Below are 21,746 nucleotides of genomic sequence, written 5' to 3'. Positions count from 1 at the left end.
TTAGCTAAAACAAACTACAGTATACAAAGGTCTATAGTAAAGCAGCATGTGAACATCTATTCTTTTATTTTAATGCAGTGCAACCCAATTTACAGAGAATACAATCTATTTTTAATGAGAGTCTGGCTTTTACCCAATCCTACACCAGGATTCACTGAAGCATGAAGAACTAGTCCAAGTGTGCTGATGGCTCTCTGGATCAGACAGGCAGGTTCTTTGGTCTACAATGCTTGCTTTAACCCTTTACCATTAATTTTTTCATCTGGAGCAAACCCTCAAAAGGGACATAAACAACAAGACTAAAAAATCCATGTGAAAAATGCTTACAAGATAAATACTTAACTTACTGCATTAACATAATGCAGGAGAAATGGTAATTTAAAATTGTGAAAGCTCTGGACTTTTGTGTTGTATAGTTTAGGAAACCTGAGCTTGTAAATTCACTGTCACTTCTGGTATCAGTGTTTTGGCAGGCCAAGGACAAAGCACTAACTTAAAACCAGCTGTTTTACACATGTACATAATGAGGAGAAACTGGAGTGAGCTCCTGCAGTTCAAATAACACCTCACATCCAGTAACCTTATAAACCAGTTTTAGTCTGAAACCAGATTACGTTTTATTTCCCTTAACATCATTAATAGCTCAAGAACTAAAAATAACCCAACATTTTTGTTGGTTTTTTATGCTGCATTAACTTCTTTGTTATAAGACATTTTTATTCTGGGGAAATAGTTTTCATCCCTGAAGAATACAACACTCATGAAGGAGAAGCTGAACAGAAAAAAAAACCCATTAAAATTAAATTTGCTGCCTACTACATTACAAAGGAACTCAAAAATCAGCTGGTTTTTCTCAGGAGCATTACTTGTATAAATGAAAGAAATATGTGATCTTCCAGTTTTGGATCACTTTAGCACCTGAAGAGTTCAGGTATGGAGCAGTGTCTTGGAAATTATTGAAGCCCCCCCAAAATGCACCATCACTCCTACTCCACGTTTTAACATGTGGTGTTTAGTGCTATGAAAAGGGAGGCAATAATGAATCATTTTAATACATGGTTGGCCAGTACAATATAGACTAAAGCATAAAGTGTCTGATTTTAGCTAGAGACAGGAGAAAAAGAAAGTCACCAGGCATGGTTCTGACTTACCTATCTGGATTGTCAGCAGCACAGACAGAATCAATTAGTCCTACATCGAGTGTACCCTATAAACAAATATCCAACCAGAAAATGAGGAAGACATTCACTGTTATATTACTCACAGTACTCTTCTGAGAGACAGGAGAAAGAAACAGCAGCTTTGAAGCAAAATGAACTGCAGGTTTGGGCAGCAGTTTCTCTTAACCATTGAAACTGCTGAGGGGAAAACTAAGAGACTTGGATGAATAGATCCAGTAAAAGACTATTTGTAGTTAGGATGGAGGCAGCTCAAAACCTGCTCTTTTTTGTGCTTCCAAACATGCTTGAATTTTTCACTGAAAACTGCCATCCCAATAGAAATGGCATCCTCTCAAAACAAACTTCTAAAGCCATTAAGCAGAAGTTTTTGTTTTCCTTTGCTTGATATTAGGTTCCAGATGTATTCTATTAATTACTAATATATATTGTACAGAATGATAAATGCAGGATCAGAGAAATCTCAAATTTTTAACTCTTAGGTTTTTAATTTACTCTCAAAAAAATATCTTTGCAAAATTTCAAAATCAAGCATACACTGTGATGTGATAAGGAAGTGGACCAGAAAAACCACTCCCAAAACCAACAGTCATTTTTCATCAAGGTGAATGATGGGAGAGGAATCAGAAGTCACACTCCCTCCTTGTACAGCTACAGGACCAAAGACATGGGAGCTCTAGCCAGTGTCACAGCTACCACATTTAAACTAAGTAGGTTGTGACTCTCAGAGGCTGTGGCCACCACAATGGCCCTGTTTTCTAAAAATATTTGGTTAGAAAAGTTCTTCAGATTTAGACTTACCACAGCATTCTGTGGATTTGCCTGCTCATCATGCATCTCCCGGATCTCCTGCTCTGTGGACGCATGGACTTGACTCAGTACACTGAACCACTGGCTGGGGAGAGAAAGGCAGCAGTGTAAGTAAAATTTTGGCTCTGCACAAGCCTTCTGTCACCTTTGTTCTGCAGAGATGTAGCAGGTTCTGCAGGTTTTTGAAATTGCTTAAGATTCCTTTTGTCAACAGGCATAAAAGTTTTATGTCAGTTCAAGCAACACTGGGTGCAAGCAAGCTGCTCCAGATCTCCCATCCAAGCTTGTGTCATACCCTTCTTCCTGACAAAAAGTACCTTGTACACTAAGTGGCATCTCTGAAAAACTGCTGTAAGCACACTGAAACACCTGAGGGCTTGGAGAGTCTTTGTTACACATTCCACGTTTCATCTGGAATAAAATACATTCCCAGCTACACACAAAGCTTTTAATTGGAATCCCAGCCTTCAGATTATTAACTGTGCTGCACTGATAGTGTAACTGGTAGTAATTCCTTACAGTGATACTTCTTCAAAGACCACCAAAATCCATTGAGCTCTCAGTAGAAGCGCAACTGAGAGGGAAAAAAAGAATAAAACCCCCAAGCAAATATCTCTACAGTTTTTGTTCTCTATGGAGCACTGAAAAATCCAGCTGCTGGAAGGATGAGCAAATTTGTGCCACTCCAGTGGCACTGTACAGATCCACAACAGGAAAAGTGGCAGGAAGGTTTCCAGTGCTTCAACCCCTAGTCCTGAGCAGCAATTGCAGATGGATTTAATTCCAACCACACCTTCTGCTTCTGGGAAACCTCTGTCCTTCTGGCATTTGTATATGATAAAGCTCAACTGCTCTAAGGAATCCCACTGAAATCTAAGGGCAGAGCTTGGCCTGTTCAACAGGTTCCTGAATGCCATTCTTTGAGATATGAATTTGCCATTCTAATGAAAACCACCTGGGGCCAAGTTTTCAAAGGGATCAAAAGCCCAGCCTTTAAAACAGACTCCTCATTTTGCTGCAGAGGCTCCTCCATCACCACGGGGTTGAGGAAAAACTCAACCTACTGCAAAACTACTGGACTTAAATACGAAGTTATCTTTGCAATTGCTTTTAGTCACAGAATTTTTGCCTAGGACACTGAAGAGCTGTCTCCCTAACTCCAGCATTCAGAAGCCAACTGTTCTCCCAAAATGTAGATTTCTGGAAACTGAACTGCTAAAATAGCTTGAGAAAAACTGTGTAGGCTGTCAAACAGTACCATCACTGCCATATCCTAAATTATTTTTATCAGTTCACGCTTTTATTAGAAACAGTGCAAGCAATGAAGAAAAATGAAGATTGAGAGTGCCAGACCATAAAGCAGATGAGAACATATTTAGTTCTGATTCTTTTTTTAAGACTCAGAGACGCCCACAGAGAGTCTGTACTTAACACTTTGCTGTATGTAAGGCAATGCCACAAAAAAAGGCGAGAAGCTGTCATCTAGAGAGGAGGAACCACCAGCTGAAGTAAAGCTGAAACTGAAGTAAAGAAACTGAAGGAAACTAAGCCTCACCAACCAAAAGATTCCCACAAATTAAATTCATCTTTCCTTTCTGGGCTCAGGAATTGCAAATGTATTTAAAGTGAACCTTCTATTTCAATACAAAAAAAAAAAAAAAAAAAAAGACTTCCTAGCACCATACTAGCACTGTATGCACATCTAGTGATGATTTATGGATAGATTTTAAAGAACAATTCAGAGTTTTCCTGATTTCATTTAATCTTTGTGTAAACAATGAAAATGAAATGAATCATGGCACTTCGCAAAAAACAAAGGCAGACTTTATTTTTGCTTTTTTCCCCTCTCAGGACCTCCTTTGTTTTTCAGCTGAGTCCCAGAACACAGAAATAGAGAAAAAGGCTAGGGATTTGAAAGGAACAAACCCTCAGCAATGGCTGCCCTTTGAAGCATTACTTCTTCAATAATAGTAACTCCTCTTTTGGGAGGAACAGGATGTTTTTCTTGGTTTTTCCCTTAATTTGAACAAAAATCAACCTCAGATCCTGATCTAGCCCAGGTACAAAATATTTTTTCAATAGCAGATGTGGACCAAACACAGACCAATGATTCATACTTTGCTTTTCACAATGCTTTGTTAACAAGGCTTTGACTTAAGCCTGTCTGCAAATCCTCACACATTTTCCTCATTAAGTCTTCTGGGATGAGTGAGAAAAAAGAAACCGGAAATACACTGGCAAAAGGTAATTTAATCTGGATGGTTTGTTATTCTTACTACACACAACAAGGGTGTATAGTGTCTCCTCCTCCATCTTTAAGAAAGAAATGAAGCAGATGCGTGGCAACAGACAAGTCTGTGTGCTGATAATTGTTTATTGGTCCCTAGGGCACCTACACAAGTCTGGTAGAAGAGACTTTAGCTAAGCCTTCATTTTAAAATATGCTTACATCCCACAAGAATCTTAACAGTAACTGCTAGAAAGCTCCTAAGTTATATCAAGGATAACTTTAAGGATACCTAAAGAAATGAGGATGGATTTTGTGTTGCTACATCTACACTTGTACTCAGAGTCCTGTGATAGAGGAAGGCATTCCACCTTTGCAAAGAACAGAATACAAAAGAACTTTTGAGGCTTCTGAGCAAAGTAGCTCAAGAGATGTTGACAAAGGCACGCTGTATTCTGGCCTTGGGGCAGCAAGGCAATGGGTAATAAGCTCTGATTACTAAGTTAAATTTATTTAAATGCTTGATTTTTTTTAGGCAAGCATATGATTATCTTGAATGAACTGTAGCATGGGGATTTTTTTTAAAGATGCTCTACAACTGATCGGACAAGTCAGACTTGCTCCTCACCCACCTGCCTCCCCCATGGTTAGATATGGATCCTTTAGCAACAAAAGCAAGACCCTTTTTAAATATGCAGAAAGGGAAGCACTCTCTTACACACTCCTCTTACATGAATATGCTTTTGCTCTAAAATACAGTGACTGCATTACAACTTCTATCTGAAAAAAATTTAGGTTCTTTTTAAACAAACAGACCTCACCCCTAAGAACAAAATGCTTCATTTCAGACAGACTACAGGGTCTCAAATATTGATTTGATCAATGCAGCTAAACACAGCAGGGTAATCCACAAGGAAAGCAACAGTGGCTAATGACTGCCTCTCTACAGACAAATTATATTTCAGAAAGTTGCTAGTAACTCATGGGTAACAGCCAAATTCTAGGCAAATTTTCATTGTCAGTCTGAGTCTTCCCAGTAATTGTCTGCCACAAGGTTTTCTCCTCAGCAAGCCTTTCAAAAAGTGTGTTAAATGCAACGTGTTTAACACAACCTGAATATTTTGTGACAGTGGTCAAACAAATTAGTGACAAGCCAAAGTCAGAATAACATAGAGGTTAAAAAGGAAAAGAAAAGGAGAAGAAGATAGGCCTGATGATTTTCATACCTTGCATCCTCAGGAGATTCAGCAATTAAGTGGTAGGTCCTATCACTCATTATTAGATCAATACCATTTTCTTTGCCTGTATTATCAACAATCTCTCTGAAAAAAAGGAAAACACCAATATTGAGCATTACAGATTATCAAAATTTTGAAAATTATGCTCTGTTGAGAAGCTCACAAACTATTGACACTTAACAGCAGTCTTCATCAGGTTCATTTGCAAGATTCACAGTGTGATTTATCAGTATTAGTTTGCCAAACTACAGCTGTATTTTCTGCCCACACAGTACAAATATTCAAACTACTATGAATGTCACTACACCAATGTGACCATTCTGTTACCATTTTACCAAGAACTAAAGAAAACGCAAAGCAATATCAAACCTCAAGAGAGGCAAAGATAACTGAGGGAAGAAATGGATATATTTCTGAACTGAGTGCATAAGCAAGTGATTTTTGGAATTCTAAAAAAAAGCTGCTGAAGATTGAAAACTGAAAGCAAGCAAAACCTGGATTAGTGATTCTGTGTGGTTGTGAGTCAGCACAAGGACAATTCCAAACATGACTTCCAGGAAAATCTGAGCACTCATCTGCTGAAAAATTACATATTTCTAATTTTTAGTTTGGACATCTAAGTATTGATATAAAAACAACTGTGAAGGTTTTAGCAATAATTAAAGTATGACATTAGATTTCCCTGTAGCTTAAGAAATAAACTTAATTTCCTTTTTGTTGTTTGGCTGTATTTGCCTGAAGCTTACTATTTCCTTCACTGGCTATATTTTCTTACCTGCTCATTTATTCTCATAAATCTCTGTCCTACAAACAATATATGCAAGGTCTGCATATTGGACTCATGAGGATGATCTATTTGCTATCAATACAAAAAGCTGTAATTTTGTACTGGTTGATTCCTTCCCTCTTAGTAACAGTGTCCAATAGAATATCTCCCTGTTCTATGTTCTAAGAGAATCAGCCTGAGATTTTAAAAATTGAACAAGGTCCCTAATAGAGAGTGGTGAAATACAGGACTTGCACTATAGGTTAGGAATGCACTTAGTAAATATTAACAGTATCTAGAAAAACTATTGTTTATTTCTTATGAAATACAGTTCTTTAAATACATGTACCCTTTCTTTTAGCTAATTTATAAACAAATAGTCACTGATTGAACCTACAGTTCAAACTAGGTTCAGTAACCTTTGTCTGATAATTTTAAATGTACGTGCAGCAAAGAATGTCTATAGGGCACAGCCAGTGAAGCAATGAGGTAACAACAAAAAAAAAAAAGAATGATTGATTGACCATATTAGAAAAATATGCTAAATAAATGCTATGGTACATGAGACAGAGTCAAATTGAGTTTTAAGAAAAAAACCAAAAGGTAGGATCTTCAGCTTCTATTCAGAGATTTACTTGACTGCCAACAGCTCACTGGATTCCAGTAGCAAGTCAGGATTCTCACTGAAACTCTTTTCTGTCCTCAGAAACTCTTTTCAACCAGGCTCAAGCCAGGATTGCCGAAGAAAAGATTAATCAAATATTTAAATTTAGTTTAAACTCTCTGTTAAAGTAACAGACAAATGGGATAGCTGCAGATAACAAATCACAGAGTGGAACTGAGTGTTACTAACCATTTCTGTTTCTCTCCACTTTGGATGAAAGCTTAGGTACACTTTATAGAGAAAAGAGACAACTAATGTTAGCACACTCTAATTTTTTAAATTAGGTAGATAATCCTAAATTGTTTAGAAAGAAAAAAACCATCCAGTAGAAAATTCTTTTTTCTGTGTGCTTCAGGAAGCATAAAATTCTTAGGCTTAAGGAACTTCAGCTAACAAGGCATAAGTTATTAGGTTTAGTAATCTTGTTTTTTAATGAATATATGCATTTTAAAGACTTTTCTACACTACCACAATTATTTAAAGCATGAAAAAAAATCTAAATACATACAGAAGATTCAGCTTTGACCCATGCGAACTTCAATATACTCAGGGCCTTTTAATTCCACCCTCTTCATTCTGGGTTTGCCTGCAGCTACAGACTTGGCAACATGCCCCAAACTGCCTTGGGAATCATTACAGACTAAGTAGGGCCTCTAGTCTGGGAGAAAGCATAGATGGGTTCATTACAGCAGCATTTTTCTGAAGTATTTGGCATTGGCTTAGCTCTGGAGCACTCTCTAGACTTAAGAGAGAGCCAACTAAGGACAACACTTGCTTTCACTAACTTCACCACACACACTCTCCTGCTTGCATTCACACAATTTGTAGGCAGGGCACTCAGTGCCTTCCCAGACTGAGCCCCAAGTACTACTTAGAAAGAACCACGGCTAACATAAAACTGTGTAAACCTACTTGGCAGTTCGGACATCCATGGCACCCTTTAGCTTTTCTTCACTGTCATTTTCAAAGTACATCAACTTGGACTGTCTGAGAACAAACCATCTTTTCTTCCAGTTCCTTCTGGACAGTGTAGATGATCCACCCCCCTTTTTGTGAAGCCAGCCCTGCTTAAGTGCTTCCTGCTTAGAACGAAACCACAGGAAGGTCTCATCTTTCAGGACACACCAGCGTCGCTTCCATGTGTTGATTAAGCCACCTGGCAAGAGACACAAATGTGGCTTTATATGCAGTGAAAACAAACAGCTGTATCATAAAACAGAGGCTGTGAACAGCACCAAAGCTGGAGGGTGCTGACCAACAACACTGCAGTTAAACTGAGTGTCTGCTGTAAGCCACAAAACCTCATTTCTGCATTTCCTCACGGCCACCAATATTGTTGTCAATCTAAACACCCTCAAATTATAAATTGTAGTAAGTCTCTGTATTACAAAAATATATGAAACATACATATAATTACATGTACATATACATATCTATAATAATAAATTACTGAAAAGTCTTGCTGCACATGAAACTCTCATCTTTAAGACTGTTTTCAATGTATTTCAGTGATAATCTAAAAACAATCTAGTGTTGAGCTCTTTCCTCTCTCCAGATTATTAGGAGGTAACAATGTTTAACTCAAAACCACAAAACCTGACAAAGCTATGTTTAGAGCAGGAAATACACCAGTGTGAGCTCAGTCATACCAAAGTGTGGCCATACTGTAGGCAATGCACCTTTTGCACTGGAGTTACAGTGCAGTCATAAAAACCTTAACCCAACCAGTATGCTCCTGTTACCCCACAAAAACTGACTGCTAGCTATGTCAGAAAGTAAGAGCCGTGCTGCTGCCAACTGCATTATTTTTCACACAAACACTGTGGTGTGTACACTCATCACTGCTCCTATACCTAAATAAGGTATACTACAGTGATGAAATCATACAAGGATTCAGCTAGATTACAATTTGCTATCAAAAATCAGAAGATAAACCCAAGAATTTTAAGCAGAGAACTCCTGTGTATATTCTTTCACAGTCTCTCACACCGCTTTGCATGTAACCTTATCCATGTCTTCCAGATCCAAAATGGAATTTGACTAAGTTCAGTAAAATTGGTCTGCAATGTAGAATGCTGTCTGTGTTACAAGGTTTTGACAGCAGGAATCAGCTTTCCTGAAAATTTGATACAATTGGATTTGTGAGTTATTTTTCTCTATGTATACTGAATATTTCATTGTTTGTGAGACAGCAAAGATGTAAGATGAAACAGAGGCAGCCCAAAATATTGATCTTTTTTTGCAGAGGGGAAAAACATTGCTAGATATAAGCCACTGCAAGTAACTTAACTTGAGAACAGCTCAAATTAAATAAAGTCACTTTTCCATCACCCTTTGGAAAATGAAGAAATAGCTTAACTCTACAGGAATTGGGAGTGTAATACACAATAAATATTTCTGGTTACTTTGTCTATTTAGCAAATTCTGATTCATCCAGTACCTTTCATGTACAGAAAACTGTGAAAGTAGGGCAGGCTGACACAGCTGTAGACTGAATCCCTCCGGTAGGAAAGTTCATCATCTGTATCAAATCTGGAGTCAAAATCTTCTTCACTGTCTTCAAACTAGACAAGAAAGGAAAGAAAGATCATAATCTCTCAGGAAAGAATTTAGATCAAGTTAGTTTAGAAAACTCTAGCTAAAACATTTTATTATGTATTGGAAGGTTCCTCATTGGTTTTCACCCAGTTAAGAAAGGAAGGAGTACACTGTAGTAAGTTTCAGCTTGAACTGTTTGATTACACAACAAATCTGTGTAAAACCTTTGTAGAGGCTCAGGAAAGTTATCCCTTTGCAAGAATATGGTCAGGGTAAGCTATCCTGTGCTACTTGCCCCTGTCACTGGAGTGCTGTGGGGAACAGCTTAAAAATGTATTGAAAAGGAAACCTTGCACAAGCTGTGGTACTAGCTTTCCCTCACCCCAGAAAGTCAGAATTTCTGTTCTGTATCTGACACACATCCAGAGTCATGCAGCAGGAAGGCATCTTCAACAAAGACACTGAAAGTGCTTTCTCCTCAGGCAAGAACTGTCAACTTATCCCAACACCCACAATGGCTCTTGGACTGCTTATCACTGCCTCAAATGTAGTAGATATTATATCATTAAAGTTTTACTTCTAAACAAGTCAGTGTTCCTGAAATATCTTTTCACTTTCCCAATTAGACAGTCTCACAGAAACACTGGCTGAGGGGTAAAGGAAATCATATTCTTTCAAAAATATTTGTAGAAGGAAACCACACCGTATACTCAGTAAACAGCACTGAAAAATTTCTCTGCAGAATGTGTGTCTGCCTCAGTAATTTAAACATTTTCCATTGTGTGAACTATACTCTCCAAATAATCTCAAAATATACTTGGCACATCAGGGACTTCTGCAAGCATCTTACTCTTCAATACTCTTGCAACTTACACACATAACTAAATTTAGTTTTCCTGAAATTAATTCCCCAACATGCTAACTGGTACCCCAAATCCAAACACATGCACAGAGAAGAACTTCGTTGTGCACTGATCTGCTCACCAAGTAACACAGTGCTGCATTAAAGCAGTTAAAACCATATCTGTGCAAAAGCCCAGGACTGCAAACTGCATCTGAGCAGCCTCTGACGCTAATGCACTCACCCCAGTGGCATCTAGATGGCAACAGACCACTATTTCCATAGGTGCTCCGAGCAAATCAAGCTACACAATGTTTTCTAGGAACAGCTACAGTGAATCTACAGCTGCACAGCAGGGGAAAAGAAATCATCAGAAAGCACCTATCAATTATTAGATAACATAACCATTGCTACTTACAGAAGATTGAGCTCCCTCAGAGCTGAACCGGTACGCTCCCGAGCTATTGTACGTCCCCACGGAACACCGGTAGTCCGGTGACCACTGGCTACTGTGTGAGTTAGAGAAGGTCACACTGCTGCCAGAAGTGATAGCACCATCTTCGTAGTCATCCTGGTCATAATCATAGTCTCCATCAGGAGAAATAAGTTCCACAGAATTTGGGGGTCTGCAGGATACATTTTCTGGCATGCAGTACGTGGATTCGCCGCTGGAAGAGTTGTGGAGACTCACTGTGTCGTGGGCAGGAGGTATGACCATGGCGTCGCTGGCAGCAGGAATTGTTGGCACCACGGTATCATTCATGTAAGGATCCTCTTCTGAGGAATCATCGCTTGTTCTGATGCCACTGGTCCTTTGATCAGAATGGCCATGCTCGCTCGGGTTGGGCGAATCCTTAAATGCATCATCATCGGCTTCAAAGCCCTCATCTACCTCCTCCTCAGGATATGGCTGGCTGAAGTTAAAATTGGGCTTTTCACTGCAGGCATTTCCAGTCTGTTCAGCCAGCTCAGCAGGATACCCACTGCCCACAGAGAGAGACCTCTCAATGTTTCGGACACATTCGTCAATCTCATCGAAGTTCAGAGATTCCAGGAACTCCTGGGCTGCTCGACATGCTTCATCCTCCAGCCGCCGGAGCTCCTCATCTCGACGCTGCTGCAGCCTCTGTAATGAAGCCTCTGTCAAGGACAGCTCCTGCTGCTTCTTCACGCGCTGCAGGTCTTCGATTTCTTTTTCCAGACGCAGGATTTCTTCCACCTGCCTGCTTTCTTTCTGCTTCTCCACCTCCTGCTTCAGTTCTGCCTCCTTCTGAGCTTTCTGAATGGCAGCCAGTTCCTGCTTCTTTCTCTCTTCTTCAGCCTGCATAAAAATAAAATGAAACAAAATAAAATCAAGTTAGGCCCCTAAATGCAAGTTTGTTTTTTAAAATTTATTTCTAAAGCTCTGTACTCCACCATGCTCATTCATTTAAAAGGAGCCCTGTCTTCACATCAGCAAGAAATGAAAAGGAAAGAAAAAGAAGCAAACTAAAGTGTGATTGCATTTTCTCAGAGATAGCTGAGCAGAGGAAGTCCAAGTATGTGCAGAAAATTCAATCTTTGCCGGAAATTAAATGAAGCCATCAGGTGAAAGAAATTTCCATGTAAAATATATTGAGTTTCCTTTGGTTTTATCTGCCAGCTCCTGTAATTAGTTTAGTTTTAATGCTACAGGTACCTTTTATTTTTTTAATTGCTGGGTTGAGATACTCAAATAAACAGGGTGGCTGAAAGCATTAAGAATGTAATTTACCTGCTGGGCAAGACGCTCTGCTTCTTGCCTTTGTCTTTCCCTAAAAGCGAGTGAAGAAAAAAAGTCAGTCAATCAAGCTCAACATAAGCTCATGGCATTCCTTTGCTATGGCAATAGCTCAGCTTACAGAGATCATCTGCTACCTGGAAAAGACAGCCAAAAATAAGACCACAACGAATATGTTTGCAACTATGAAATCACCATGATAGCTATATATGTCTTTTAGCAAAAGCAGCAAAGGCTTCCAAAACCATTTGTTCAAGAATAGCCTGAAATAAAGGCTTTCAGACCAACACCTAACAAGGCACAGGCAGGAGAGTGATGTAAGCCAGAGACTGCACCTTTCTTCCTCCTCTCTTCTTCTTTCCTCCTCTTGTCTCCGCTTCTCCTCCAGTCGCTCCCGGTAAAGACGCCGAGCAAGCTGGCCTCGCCGCTGCTTCTGAAGGACTGTGGCTGCTTTCTTCAGGCACAGGAACTTCTTCCTGCCACTGAATGCTCTGTAGTTCTTCTGTATCACAACCACATAGTAGAGAACCTTTCTGTACCGCTTTCTGGGGGGGAGAAAAAGAAGCAAATTTGTACTGAAACAGTTGTGAGGGACCTTGCCTTGGTGACCTGCAATAGTGAGCCCGTTATAGTTCTAGCTCTGTGATAGCTCCCCCACTGTTCACAGTCTTGTCCCTTTGAGAAGCAAGATTCTCTCATTTCTTGACAGCACCCTGTGTGTCTTCATTAAGGAAATGCACATGTCTTACATGTTCTTGTGCCCCTGCCAAGGAGCTGCCAAAAGACGGTTCTGTGTGTGTGCACACATGCAGAGAAGGAATATATATAGCCATCCCACATCTCTGAAAAGAAAGACCATGCCTAGCAAAATAGCTGGCATTAAAAAAGGGATATTGTTTTTAAGTAACATACTGGTCAGAATATAAGAACAGGACTAATAAGCACATGAAAAGAAATTACCTCATTATGCAAACAAGCTTCCTTAAACTATCCTCAACTGACTTATAGAAAAAGCAGAGAAATAAATAGATGGGATGAACAACTCTACCTAACACATAATGCATGAAGCCAGGTAATCAAGTCAAACATTAATCAAAACCACAGATTCTTCATCTCCAAGAACCTAATGGATTAGTTTTATTTTCCTTCTGTTTTCTTCCATGAAGAAGCAAAGATAAATCAGGATCTCAGCTGGTGACTTGGGGCAGCCCCACCAGGTGCCATCCACCTAGAGTTCCTACCATGGCTCTAATGCCATAATACAATCAGATGGATACTGGCTGACTTCCAAATTTCTGCATTGTCCTATTCATTATATTAAAACAATTCAAACTTTGCATTATTCATGAATATTTTTAGCTGCTGTTTTCAAAAGCCACTTACAGGATTTGAATGCCTGGCCCCCATGAAAAGTTGAGAATTGTGTCAGAAGGATTTAACTTCTTGACAACTCATCTATTTATTTCCAATCCTTACTATTAATATTCTCATGTTGTCACTCACCGGGCTGCATAACCTAAGATGTGTGCTCGGATGATCATCGCTGCCTTGGTGACTTCTGCTTCCCGCTGCTTCTCCAACTTGTGCTCTAAGGACTCCCGCAGAAACACCTACAGAAGAAAAATTCTGACTTAACAAATTTTGGTCAGCATCATATTTAAGGGAGGGCCAGATCAGTCTAAGCAGCAAGCCTCAGCTTTGAATTCAGAGAAAAATGTACTATTTCCTCAGCAGAAAAAAGAAAAACAAAATGTAGTCCTCTTAAAAGAAAACACCTGCAGATGTTCCTTTAACTTTGGATTTCAATGGGAAGGGTCAGATTACTCTAATGTAACTTTTAATTAGGAGCAGGGTTTTTCCAAATGTAACGCAATTACTGGATTCGTTAAACAGCCTTTCCCACCAGAGTAACACAGGCCAAAAAAGCTGCAGGGCTTAGCATGAACTTTCTAATCAGAGGGGCAGAAATACCACCCTGATAATTTACATTTTTCACAGGGACATCAGGCTCCACAACCCTTTACCAGGCTTGCAGCTTCCAAAGACATTCCTACAGGACTGCAGAAGTAGGCAGAAGTGGGAGTGCCTTCATGCTCATGCGGGCTTGACTGCGTTTTCCTGATATTACATGGAGAGAGCAGATGGGGCCAGACCCCCCACCAGAGCTGGCCACCCTCCCACAGACAGAATGCTTCCCAGGCTCTCTTCCAAGCACTAACCTGGACCGTTCACCTGCACTGTCTAGTGCCTCTCAGAGGAGCTTTAGCACATGCATTGACATAAACTGAGCTAACACAGCCTATTTTGCCTTAAATGAGTAAAACTGCTTCTCCAGTCAAGCAGGGGCATGGGGGAGGTGGCTTCCCTCTTCCACCTGCCTTGACATCTGCTCTTTACCACACGCTCACATAGTGGTGAGCTATCTGCTGTCAGCGCTTTTTCCAGCTCTTCTCAACTCTTCTTTTTTAAAGGCCAAGTATGCTGGTGTCAGCTATGGGTGACAACAGCCTGGCATGCTGCTGCCTCACACATGGGCAGCTGGAAATAGCCAGTTCCGTGACACTTTGATAATGTGGGACGAGAGCCAGGCTGCACACCACAGCGTGGGGATGAGGAAAGCTCATGGACAGGGTGGGCTCTGCTAAGGGAGGAGGGCTGCAAAGACACATAAAAGCAGGAACGCATCTTCGAAGTGCTGGCTGTTTTTTCTTGATGTGAAAAAAACCCCAAAACACAACCAAAAAATCTCACATTCTCCCCCCTGCCCACTTCCCCAAGAAAAACACCAAAACCAAACCCTTTTGGGGGTGTTCACATGCAAAAGAAGCTGGTTTTTCCTCTGTGTTTATGTGGAAAAAAAGCCCATTATCAAAGCCAAAGCAGCACTTTCGAGGACAGGCACAGTTGTGAGTTTTGAACAAAGCTAGAAAGGGACTTTCTAGTACAAGTTACCCAAGAAACAGGAACAGAAAAAGTCCCACACAAAGTCTCAAAGTCCCAATGTCAGAGCTGCACTGGCAGCTCTTTCTAGATCAAGTTTTCCCTCAGGGAAAAAGCCTTTTCTTTCACTCAGTGGGCAATCTTTCTTTGCTTTACACACAGGTTTTCAAAAACACAACAAATTCTTCAGAAAAGCATTTAGCTACTTCTGGAACAAAAAATGGTTGGTAAGCAGATGTTAAGCTCAGACTTATGCCTTTTCCTGACCAGGTGCATAGCAGCTTGAGATGTAAAAGACAAGGAAAAAAATCACACTGAAGCCAAATCATTGCAATGCCATTATTATCCCTCTAAAATAATATAGGGGCAGGATAGTGCCTCATCCCATGTTCAGTCTGAAAGCAGTGTCCTCTTGTGCTCTTCTGTTTATGCAGTCTCACCAGTGTGCAGGCAGCTCCTGGGGGAGGATGAGCCCAGGCCACAGTAAGGGAAGTTACAAAAGAGCTCTGGCTCCTGCCGAGGTCCTGAGGAGCAGTTGATAAAAAACTATTTCTGATAAACATGTGTCCCTAAGATCCCAAAGCACTCTCCAGGGTCCATGCATAAACACTGTTCATATGCTACATCTGAAATAGACTGGGATGCACAGCCCAGTTCTGCAGCCCAATGCTACCACTGTGCTGTTTGTGAGCCACTAGCTACAAAAATGGGACGGGAGATGACATCAATTGCCATCAGAATATTTCAGATTCTTTCTTCTTTCTTACAGCAACTGTAAGATGATTAAAACAACTTTCCCAATGCAAGTCTAAGAGTCCTTAAGCATACAGAGCAAGAGAAGAAACTCTTCCAAACCATCCAGTTGTGGGGAGAAGAGGAAGAGCATTTCCTACAGAAGTCAGATTTTACAAAATATATTTGCTACCTTATGGTACTAAAAAGTGTTTTAAAAAAGTTTTTAATATTTAGGAGAACTCAAATCCTGAAATGGGGAATCTTCTCCCAAGTCTGCAATGCTTTCGTATGATTTGCTGAAATCTAAGAGCACAAATCACAAGCTGTTGTCTACAATCAAACTTGCAAAATGAGCATGTAAAAACACCTGGATTGTTTTATTTCTCAAATTAAAATTTAATTCTTTAATTTACTCTAAAATAATTTGATTTTTTTTCTTTAAAGAAAAATAATGTGGGTGAAGGTCAAGTTCTCTGGTAGAACACACATCAAGGTCTAATGTACCTCTGGAAAAGACTCTTGGACTAGGATGGCAAACACACTTGGAGCTCAGACTAGGATGGCAAACACATTCAGAGCTCAATTCTGCCATGTGAACACTGGCTAAAATTCTTCCCCCTGATTTCTGCCACTGAAGACATATTGGTTAAGTCAGTTTACTAGTATGAGTGGAGCTCCCTGCAGAACAAAAGTGTTTCCCCACATGTTCCATACTTCTAAAAAATAAAAAAAAAAACCCAAACACCACATTTTAAGTTCTGATCCTCACCAGTGCTACCACTTGTGAGCAGTGACAGAAAATTCAGGTGGACTCTTTCTCTGTGACTGAAATCACCAGTCAGTTTCTAAGTGCCTTAGACAGCAAATTCCTCAGCACAACCATTAATTGTTGCTTTAAGAGTTTCAAGAGCACCAACAGGCATGTGCAGCTTCTTTAAAGGCCAGAAGTAATTACCATTAGAACTACATCTCTGCAGCTGTGCAGTCTAAAACCTGTTCCCTCATCTTTGTATATGCACCAGCACCACAGTATGCACAGTCAGGTCATTTTACCTTATTTTTTCCAAGCTGCCATTCAGTGCTTGTGTTGTCATACAGACGAAGTAAGACGGCACATTTCTCATTTAAATCTTCAGGGAGAGTTAAGTTTCTCATCAGGACTTTATACCTGGCAACCAAAAAGTATTTATTGCTTCATTTGAGAGATTAACTTCTATTTCTGCCATATGATTATTTTTACTTTTATTCCTCAACGTGGGAATATTGACTTACACTTGAAGTCCACGAGTCAGCATGTTTACCTTTTATAAAAGTCTTGGAAGGGCCTCCGGACTGGGAAACCAGCCCTCCGGATCCTGACCGTCTCCAACATCCCAGAATAGCGCAGCTGGTTAAGCACCACTGTCTGATCAAACTGGTCTGGCATCTGCAATGAGCAGGTTCAAAACAACAATTTTAATAGCAATGCTTAGAGATGTCAGGGGAAATAAAGAAGGGCAAATTGTATGAATCTGAAATGCACAAAGCCTAATACCTGGCTACACAATGTCTTCAAGGATATTAGCAGTCCTGAGCATATAAAAATATCTACAGAATGGAAATCATGGGGTAATTACAAAATACAATTTCCACAGACAGGACATTTACAGCCATTTAACTCATCAACTCTTTCCATTTCATGTGTATTTGTAGGCTATTGCTGTGCAGGCAGAAACAACAGAAAGAAGCACAGGCAGTTAACAGGTCAACAGCTATAAGCTTGATTATTTTGCATCTTCAGCAATTGAATTTAAAGTCCCTGTACAGGATTCCAAATGCTGAAGATACACAAATAGAAGCCATATGGATGTAATAAAAAACAAAACCAGAAGGACAGAAAATATTCAATTTTTAGTGTATTGACAATTATCTGCTATGGATAGGGAGGAAAGTTTGTCAGTGGTGCCTCAAATCTTAAATGAGCTCTATTTAAAAGAGTTTCTCTTTATTGCTATTCTGAACAGTAGAAATATTCTCTTGTGTAAATAGGTCCCCCCTGCTCATCTGAAGTAAGTTTCCCTTAGTTTGCCTGCAGTTCTTTCAGCATTGTTTTCCATTCAGAAAACAGATAACCCCACAGCCACTCAGTTATGCAATCCTGTGAATACTGATCAGCATGGTTCTGCCATTGGGAGCCTCAGGAATGCCCTCAGCCCATCTGAGAACCCCCAAGTCACCTGTATTTTCACCAAGGTTTGAGGTACCCCAGACAGAGCAATGCAAAGCTGCTCAAGACAGCAGTAATTGCTGCCTGGCAAAACAGGGGCAACCCCCACACGGAAACACCACCACACGTAAACAGACCATTTAATTCATCAGCATGAATTATCATCATCCACTTTAACCCATCAGCTGACCCTCCTCTGCAGCCATTTGCAGAGCTGGAGCACAGTGTTCAGTATTTTGCAAGTTCAGGAGGTGGGATTTCACAGATACAGCCAACAGTTCACATAAAGATATGGAGTTCTTCAGCTGACAAAAGTGACAGCAAGATCAAGCCCTGGGAAACTGTCGGACGGACTCAAAAGCTCATTTTAACTATCCAGTATAACATTTTCCATCATCAGTGAAACAAAACACTGTGTGCTAGTGGTGGCACCAGTGGGAGAAAACTTCTCTGTGAAAGATGCGAACAAACCCATCTCCCTCAACAACGTGTTTCATGTGGATTTTTGCCACAGTGAGTGAAATCTCTGTATTTCAGTGAACACTCAGCATGAATGCTTTCAGTGAGGGTATCGACATTGTCGTGGCTGGTGCTGCCAGCAGGGATTCCTGGATGTGCCCACTGTATGGCATCCAAGTGGCAGGGAACCAGGCTGGTGAAGCTGCCCTTTGCATGCCCATGCCTGCCTCTTTCGGTGCAGGTGGCTGATGATGCCCAATGGGAAAGGCAGGGAATGGATACAGATGTACACAAAGAAATCACAAGGAAAAGCTTTCACTTCTCACCTTGTGTAACTAACTCAAGGCTGATGCTTGCCACAAGCAGACACAGCTCTTTTTTTTTCTTTTTCTTTAACACTGAAACTACTTTTAGTCCTTTTACCCCACCCAAACTTGCTGGCACGAAAGGTGATGTTTTTCTCAAGACTTGCAAATACAACAGTATTTCGGTGTGCTGAGGTGGGGAGGAAGATACATGGGTGGGAGTGGGGATACACCACAGCCAGGCAAAATGCTGGTGACATGACAGATGTCTCTCTCACTAGGCAGCCTCTCCCTCTGCAAGGGAGCAGCTCCTGCTTCGAGAGACAGATGGCTGACGTATCACCTAACCCTTTTATTGCCACCTCCAGGCACTTAAGAAGCCAAAAGTCAGCACCACACCTGGCTTGAAAGCTCATGTAACTGTTTAAAAAAAAAAGACTTGAGTCACAGAGGAAGAAGAAACATTTTGGTAACATTTTCCCTACAACTACAGAAATTTGAAACAGCTCTGCCCAGTCACCAGAAGGTGGAAATGTCACACAGATTTCTAACTTCAAACACCTGCAGTTTTTAAAAAAAGCATTAAACATTGCAAGAGATGTTAGCATGCTGTCAACACAAGGCAACATGGAGACCATTGCAACTTGAATCAACCACTTTAAATGCCTACTCCATCACTTTACATTACTCACTATTTTTAATTACTCACAGACACATGAGACATTAAATTGAAGGGTCAAATCCTCCTGGCATATCATTGGAATTACATCTGCAACAAGTATGGCTGCTTTGAGAAAACAGAGGCTTGGTGATAAGAGATGTGCTGGACTTATCTCTTATGCTTTTCAATATGAAATACTAAAAGATTCTCCCCCTGCCCCTCCAATAGCAGGGTTAACCTCAAGCACAACTTCTAGCAGGACTCCTCACAATTAAAGAAATCAATTGCATGTGCCTTTATTGAACTAGAGTGCAAAACTGCACATATCCCGCTACTGAACTGCAGACACTTCTCAAAGTGACAACCATCTCCACTTGAACACTGCGTGGTGCAGCAATGAGTTAAACCTGCCATAGTATCAAATCTCCATGCAAAAGGTTACCTGTGCAGCTGATGATCACCTTTCCCTCTTTCCTGGTGCTCCTTCAGACCTCCCATGGTAAGCAAGCTAACTTTCCAGTTGACACCAAAGTAATACAGGACAGGACCTAGCTCTGGGGTCTGCTGAATTTCTACCAGTACTGCTGTTAAAGCTTGACTTGGTTCCCAAATGAACACTTGGGAAGCAATTGTATTCACTAGGAAAACTTCAGATAGACAGCTTCCACAGTAAAAAATTGAAGTCATTCCTAAAACTAAGACTCCTGCAAAGTAAGATCAAATTTACAAAAGAGAAGGCAACAGAAAAGAAAGTCACCAGATAGCTTTCAAAATTTTCTCTGAGATACAATCAACTAAATTTTCAATAGAAAATTTATCCACTTTTATCATGGAATGGCAGTGCTGAACCACTCCAGCACACAAAATCACTGAATAACAGCTACAATCACATCAGTCAAGCCATGTTAAGCCACTGAGCAATATCAATGTGAAATTAATAACTACAAGCCACGTCTGTTCCACATGATAAGGGTGCTTTTTTTATTGTGTTGCAGACACAACTTGTAATTCATTATTTCCTGGATCCAAAAGTCTCCACTGCATTTGCACCAGACAGCACCAAAGCCAAGACTTGAGCATGACCTGGAGTCTCAACTGGCGAGACTTTGGTTCCTTAAGCTGCTAAATGCTTGCTCTGATCTACAGTGAGTCTCCAAAAGGGCAGAGCTTCTGCCTGAAATCACAATTAGAAGCAGCCATTAGGACAGACATTTAACACCCATGCATAATTTTAATAATAAAATAGTTCTTCAGATTACAGCTTGACTGAGCTTTAAGAAATAACTTTTTCTTCCCCTTTCTTTGGATAGTACCTTTAGTGAAGAGCCCAAGGTCTGAACAACACAGAGAACACAACACTTTTTCATTCTGTGCATCATTTGCACAGAAATCAATCATCTGCTGAAACACAGAGCATACCTGACTTCACCCTGTGTAAATCCTTCTTCCTCCCTGAACTCCTGGCTGCCTCACCAGAGAACAGGCACAAAAATGACAAATTACAGCACCCTCACAGGCTTTAGGCAGGCAGGAGGGAGTTCACAGTGAGATTGGCAAGAGGGATAGGGGTGAGAGGAGAGAAGGAAAAAATCCCACCCCCTTGTTTCTGGATTTCCCTGTAAGAACTTGAGCAGAACTATGTCAGCTTTGCTACTTAAAATTAAATCAGGTATGCTCTGTGTTTCAGCAGATGATTGATTTCTGTGCAAATGATGCACAGAATGAAAAAGTGTTGTGTTCTCTGTGTTGTTCAGACCTTGGGCTCTTCACTAAAGGTACTATCCAAAGAAAGGGGAAGAAAAAGTTATTTCTTAAAGCTCAGTCAAGCTGTAATCTGAAGAACTATTTTATTATTAAAATTATGCATGGGTGTTAAATGTCTGTCCTAATGGCTGCTTCTAATTGTGATTTCAGGCAGAAGCTGGATTTCCCTGTAAGAACTTGAGCAGAACTATGTCAGCTTTGCTACTTAAAATTAAAATTAAAGTACTTTGCTACTTTGCCTTAAAATTATTGATTTCTCTGGCTTAGAAAAGTCTTTCATGGAAGATACATGCAGAGAAAGAAAAGATGGAACAGATGTAAAAAAGTAATTTTTAAAGTTTAAACACTAGTAACTTTTTTCAATGTCTTAGTTTCTTTAAATCTCCTCTTTCACTCCTAAAATGAAATCCTGGCAGTTTTACTCTGGAGAAAACCACCAGAAATTAAGAAGAGGCCAGTCTTTCTCTGCTTTAGAGGGGGTTTGGAGCTAGTTTTCACATACAAATGTGTATATTTTGTCAGAAATAGCAAGACTTACTAAGCAAGATGTTTCTGAAATGGTCCCCAGGGTCTTCTGATTTCAGTCAACAGCTCCATGAGTCAAAAGAAAAGCGCCAGGCTTTCCTCACAGACAAGTTTGAAAAACATGACTAAT

General features: G+C 40.2%; 1 protein-coding gene across 1 annotated transcript in view; it reads right to left on the bottom strand.

The window, feature by feature from the left end:
- Positions 1-21,746, bottom strand: part of MYO10 (myosin X) — a 163,440-nt gene that overhangs the window by 12,948 nt on the left and 128,746 nt on the right. Inside the window, exons 20-30 of the mRNA XM_071453951.1 lie at positions 16,998-17,122; positions 16,750-16,864; positions 13,525-13,631; positions 12,357-12,566; positions 12,016-12,055; positions 10,681-11,583; positions 9,324-9,447; positions 7,796-8,039; positions 5,442-5,537; positions 1,980-2,073; positions 1,152-1,207 (exon numbers count right to left, since the gene is read on the bottom strand). Of these exons, the coding sequence (XP_071310052.1) occupies positions 1,152-1,207; positions 1,980-2,073; positions 5,442-5,537; positions 7,796-8,039; positions 9,324-9,447; positions 10,681-11,583; positions 12,016-12,055; positions 12,357-12,566; positions 13,525-13,631; positions 16,750-16,864; positions 16,998-17,122 (2,114 nt within the window). The remainder of the gene's footprint in view (positions 1-1,151; positions 1,208-1,979; positions 2,074-5,441; positions 5,538-7,795; positions 8,040-9,323; positions 9,448-10,680; positions 11,584-12,015; positions 12,056-12,356; positions 12,567-13,524; positions 13,632-16,749; positions 16,865-16,997; positions 17,123-21,746) is intronic.

Source organism: Agelaius tricolor, unplaced genomic scaffold (assembly GCF_023055355.1).
Source record: "Agelaius tricolor isolate 1412-34295 unplaced genomic scaffold, bAgeTri1.0.p SCAF_2, whole genome shotgun sequence".
Classification (NCBI taxonomy): domain Eukaryota; kingdom Metazoa; phylum Chordata; class Aves; order Passeriformes; family Icteridae; genus Agelaius; species Agelaius tricolor.
The sequence above is the reverse complement of the archived record's forward strand: the minus strand, read 5'-3'. Positions and strand labels throughout refer to the sequence as shown.